General features: G+C 42.0%; 1 protein-coding gene across 1 annotated transcript; it reads right to left on the reverse strand.

Moving 5' to 3' along the window:
• Positions 1-3,946: 3,946 nt before the first annotated feature.
• Positions 3,947-5,169, reverse strand: LOC137890080 (trace amine-associated receptor 13c-like). Its single transcript, XM_068734176.1, has 2 exons — positions 4,958-5,169; positions 3,947-4,763 (listed from the first exon to the last, which is right to left on the reverse strand). Exons 1-2 carry the CDS (start codon positions 5,167-5,169, stop codon positions 3,947-3,949), a joined length of 1,029 nt encoding a protein of 342 aa, XP_068590277.1.
• Between the last annotated feature and the right edge of the window lie 831 nt (positions 5,170-6,000).

The raw sequence follows: 6,000 nt of genomic DNA on the forward strand, positions 1-6,000 counted from the left end.
GTTCCATATTTGTAAGGATTACAGCTACGGGAACCCAAGAGCACAACTCAAAGACAGAAATCAGGCATAGATTTCTTTAATTGGTAAAGACAGGGTCAGTCAAAAAGGCAAACAAATCCAATAAGGGATAGGTAAAAATCCAAGGTTGAGAGAACAGGCAGGCAGGGTCGGAACAGGCAGAACAATACAACATATACAATTTAACACTGGAGACCTTGGCTGAGACACGCAAGACAATCTGGCAGGGAACAAGTGCAAGTGAGGGGACCTAAATAGTGAGGGACTAATGTGGGAATGAGCTGCAGGTGAGAAGAGCGTGAAGGACCAGGTGAGGGGAATGAGAGATGATCGGGTATGAATGGAAGGATCTGAAATGACAGTTAAGTAAACAGGCATGGAGGATGAAAACAACTAATATGAAGGGGAATTTGTGACAGTATTGAGTTTTACCATGAAGTCAATGAAGCTGATCAAGATCAAGAAGATTGATCTTCTAGCTACCTAGCTTACCAAAACAGCATGCCCATCTAAACAGACTCATTCATTACTCAATACCTTCTCACCCACCTGCAAACAGGACACAGAAATGACACAGGGCAATTTCACGTCTGTTCATCTCACCTGCTCCGCAGAATGAGGAAACGTCATCGCGACGTTATGGCCGTAAATCTACTGTCGTAAAGGCTGTGATGCATTTCTCAATATCCAGCGGGATGCGAGACAATGTATCTGCATCTATGTTAACCTTCCCAGGCTGGTACTTCACCTCAAATCAGAAATCACTGAGTTCTCCTACCCAACGATGTCCAACAGCATTTAGCTTTGCTGTGCTCATGATGTAGGTGAAGGGGTTGCTGTTTGTATAGATCGTGAAATGTGCGGCATAGTACAGGTAATCCCTGAACTTCTCGCACACTGCCCATTTCAAGGCAAGAAAATCCAGCTTCCCACTGTGTAGATTGTAATTTTTCTCAGAAGGTGTCAAAGTTCTCGATCCATAACCAATGGCCCTCAACTTCCCTTCCTGCTGCTGTTAAAGGATGGCCCCGAGGCCCTGCTCTGATGCGTCAGTATGCAGTATGAATGGTAAGTTAAAGTCTGGGTATGCCAACACAGGTGGGCCTGTGAGCATGTCCACGAGTCGCTCTAGTGTTGCTTGATGTTCTTTTGACCATTCCCCTAGAGGACAGTTGGGGTCCCTTGGATTTCCCTCTGTGTGTTGGAGTCACTGACATTCCATGTTTCACCTGCAGCAACTCGTAAAGAGGCTTTGCAATCCGCGAGAAATCCTGAATGTAGGATCGGTAGTAGCTTAGGAAACCAAGGATCCTTCTGATATCACCTACTGTCTGTGGTGTCTTGGTTTTGAGCAACAGTACCACCTCCAGGTCTTTTGGGTAAATTTTCACTCCTTCCGCAGATACCAGTCATCTCACGTAATGGACCTCACGCTGAAATAGTTCACATTTCTCGGGCCTTAGTTTTACTCCATGACGCTGGAGGGCCTGTAGGACCTTGCGCACTCAACATGCTCTTCAAAAGACCTTGCATAACATAGGACGTCATTGAGATATGGAATGCAGTACTTGTCCCTAAGGGAGCCAAGCATCTCCTCCATACTCCTCTGAAAGGCTGCAGGAACATTAGCAAGGCCAAAGGGAATATGCACCCATTCGTAGAGGCCCCAGGGGGTGATAAAGGCTGTGAGATATCTGGATTTCTGGTCGATAAAACCCTGATGGTAGGCTTTTCCCTTGTCCAAGATTTTGAACCTGTCACAGCTCTGCCCATTCTCTACCATCACTCCACACTCTCCTCACTCTAGTCATCAGCACAACTCCCCTCACCTTCCTCCTAATCAGCTCATTCAGTGCACCCACCTCATCAGCTCTATCACTCTTACCTGCTCACTCTGCTGCACTTACGATATAAACCCCTGCCTCTCAGTCGCTCTCTGCCAGGTCATTGTCATATCTACCTGCCCGTTTGGCTCGTCTTGTTCCCGGTTTCCCCGTCTGCCTGCCCTGCTGGATTTTCCCCCCTTGTGTCTTGTCTTGTTGTGGATTCCCTGTTTGTATTCCGGTAATGATTCCTATTGTGTTCAATTGTCATTAAAAACCTGTTTTCTCACTGCGTCCCCTTATGTCTCCATTTGAGTCCTCCACCACACTCCGAAACAGAACCAGGAATAACCACCAAGGGTGTCAGTCAGGTCTTGGATCCTGGGTAGTAGATGTCGATCATGAACAGTCTTTTGGTTTAACAGACGATAATCTATGCAGAAATGACACAGGACAATTTCACGTCTGTTCATCTCGCCTGCTCTGCAGAATGAGGAAACAGCATCGCAATGTTATGGCCGTAAATCTACTGTTGTAAAGCCTGCCCCAAAGCACCACCCTGTCTCCTGTTGGCCACAGGGTGGAATGTGAATTTCATACAAAAATAAAGCATGTCAGTCCTTTATAAAGTTATATTTCTAGAATATACAATGCTCACTGCAAACCATATTGGCTGTACATAAATCAAAATACATTAATACATGTGAAAACATTGGTGGGCGTCACACTAACAATATGCCTGTGTAGACATGGTGTTGAAGATCTTTGAGCTAGGGTTTATTGTGTAACCAATACAATAAAATAGTTGAAGAGCTTCTCTGCCAGAACTACAAAATTACAAATGCAACTGATATTTGTGGAGAGTGAGTAATGTTGGTTGCCTTCTGGTCTGCAGGACAAAGGAGAGATGAAACATGATCAAAAGTACACTTAGAATAAAGAGACGTGCAGATAAAAGTGTGCCAGGGAAAGAGAGACAGAGTCAGTAATCAAGCAATCAGTATTTTTTTGTTCTCTCCTGACTAAGTAAACATTACTATTGTTTGTTCAGAAGAAAACACTGCAGGCCACCATTTGATTGCATGTGCCATCATCCGGTGGCCAAAACTTCTTAAGCTTATTTTCTTCAGGATTAACTGTTGAGGTGTCCCTCATTGAAAAATGTGTCTTTCAAGCTTTTAAAGCAGTTTTCTTTTTATCTGCCAATTATATATTCACATTACTACCTGTCATACTTAACAGTGAAACCAAACAAACACAATTACACTTGTTCCTTTACATTACATACCTGCAAGTCAGCCACTTCAATCTTTACAAGTTTGGCTGAGTCATCTTGCTAACTTTAATATTAAACTATACTAGTACTACTATACTATACTATACTATCTCTGTCCATTCAGATGTCTGGGTTCTATATATAGTTCATTTCTGTGATTGGGATCCACAAAAGAATACAGAGTGGTTATGGCTCAATTTCTACATTTTGGTTGTCCTTTAAAAGCAGCAGATCAAAAATTATAAATATTTAGTGTGTTATTTTCAGAGTCAAGGTACATTGGAGTGATTTTGTAAACTTGCGTAAGAGAGAACAAGTTTTATTCCACCTCTCACTGTATGGGCAAACCAAACTGAGGAAAAGTAAGTACAGGTGCTGAACAGTTTCACAACTACCTGAAAGAGATAATCAATATAAAGGTCAATTAATTAAAACATTTTTGCAGACCATTTGTAAAACCTGTGAAAGGCCCCTTGACAGGATGCTGGCAGGCTCCTTTTTCTAAACAAGAAAGAGACAGATGCATTAAAGTTACGCAGTATAACTAAAGAAAACACTATTTAGTGTATTATATTAGTCCAAAGATCCTTCAACTTATTTGTTATATGTGTGACTTACAGGAAACATATAACAAATAAGGCAACACATTTTCTAGAGTAGAGTAGTAGCAGATTTCAGTGTTGCATTGAAACAGTACACAATGTAGAGACACATATATGATCTGCATGTAATAGTGTTCATACAAAGGTCATTGTAACAAGACTTTTACATCTGTTACTAAATACTCACCACCATGACCAAGTTATTTCAACCACCATGCAGTGGTTCTCTACAGTATGTTCATCTCACATGAGCCAGGCTGCAGTATCTTAAGAGTAACAATGAGCTTAATCGATTTTCTAAACCAGGGGTAGAAAAAGGCATAGATCACAGGGTTAAGACAGGAGTTGAAATAGAACAGACATATTATAAAGGTAGCAGATGATGGATTGATCAAGGTGTCCTGGCCTGTGAGTGAAATACAATAATATGGGCAGAGGCACACTAGAAACACAACAATAACAACACCAAGAGTCCTGGCTGCTTTCAATTCAGATTTTTTAGCAGTTACATTGACTGAAGACTTGAGAGGAAAAGCTGCAGTATGAGACCGCATGGCACGAGCCTGAAACACAGCCACCACAAATACTCTCATATACAGAACTATGATGACAGTGACAGGACCAAAAAAAGTCCAAAAAAGATTTGCACGTCCAGCACTATAGTCAATGACAACGACACACTCTCCAAAGCAGGAATTATACCTGCCTGGTTGTTCCATGTTATCCTTTAGCAGCAGAGTCTGAAGGGAAGCAGAACATATCCAAGACAGACAAACACAGATCTTAACTATGTTTTGTGTGACTTTGTTGGGATAATGTAGAGGATCACAAATAGCCACATATCGGTCAACTGATATGAGCACCATGGTTCCTACTGAGGCAGAGGTAATAATAAAAGACAGAACAGTATACAGAACACACATGATGTCACCGAAGAACCAGCAGCCGTCTATGAGCAAAATTTGAAAGCACATGAGGAGGCCCACAAAGAAATCTGAGACAGCCAGAGAGAGGAGGAGGAGGTTGGTGGGTGTGTGGAGCTGCCTGAAAAAATCAGAGAACAACATGCTTATCATTATTGGTAGTCAATTTATATGATATATGATATATATATATATATATATATATATATATATATATTATACAAAGAGATAAAAGCAGTTACTGAAAGACAAAAACATAATTCCTTTGCAGTCTGAGATCTGATATTTGATATCTGATTTAACACATATAAATACTTGAAGTGGGAGATGGAGATGATGACGAGCAGGTTGAGAGTCACAGTAAGCAGAGAGATGGAGGACAGTAAAATGTAAGTGAGCATAGATACAAAGTGAGGACGCATGGCCTTCCTGCAGGAGGAGTTGAGGAGTTCTGGAAAGCAAAGTTCGGCTTCATCAAGGCTTTTCATTGTCAGAAAGAGGAGACAAGATGCTGCTGTGCTCGTCATACAACTGATTAATCTCTTTTCTTCCTCCACATCCCTCCTTGCTCTTTTACTCTGGTGACAACTTTCTTTCAGTGGGAGTGACTGAACTTCTCCCTTACTGTTTCATCTCGCTTCATTGGGCTTTTCCCTGTAGTTCACCTTACCCTCCTCTTTTTTCCTCTCTTCAAGACAATTACAATTTCCATCATGCTCTGTATTGGGTAACAGAAAGCAGCTTCTGGTTACTATTATGCCATGAATCTGTATAAAATATAGAATTTTGGATTGTTCAAACTTCTTGCAGTAAAGAGGTTCAACTAGATTGCTGTCATGTGTCGTTGAACTCAAGCCCCTCCAGTTGTCACTGATTCCCTAATGGCCCATCTCAATAGTTGTCTCTGATCACTAGTCAGGAAACCCCTACATATTTACGGTTGGCCACATGCTGTGGTCTCCAGCCAGCACCAACAGGCCCCCAATTGCTCCAACATTTAAGTGAATCTTCCTTCCGGTCATCTGTCTTTTGTCGGGAATTGGCGAAAACTGTCCTTGAGTAGAAAATCAGGGCTAAAGCTGTGTGGTGTGAACTAGTTAAAAGCCTGGTGTGTCTCAAACAGAAGCTAAAGGGTGCATTGGTATCAGATGCTGAGGAACACTGACCAACCATCTGTATTTGACACATTTTTGAGTGAGAACAGGTTTGCTCCCTCATTGCCTACTTCTGTGACTCACCTGTAACTCGGTTTTGCCAATGACTATGCCCAACAAGCTGAGTATGAAGGTTCTGTTTGTCCTTAAAGCCTGCCGGCAGTCTTCCTGTGTGGTGCTTTCTGTGCTTCTGGCCTATTGTTA

This window comes from Cebidichthys violaceus, unplaced genomic scaffold, assembly GCF_023349555.1.
Source record: "Cebidichthys violaceus isolate CVI_PGR_0920_01 unplaced genomic scaffold, fCebVio1.0.p SCAF_61, whole genome shotgun sequence".
Lineage (NCBI taxonomy): Eukaryota > Metazoa > Chordata > Actinopteri > Perciformes > Stichaeidae > Cebidichthys > Cebidichthys violaceus.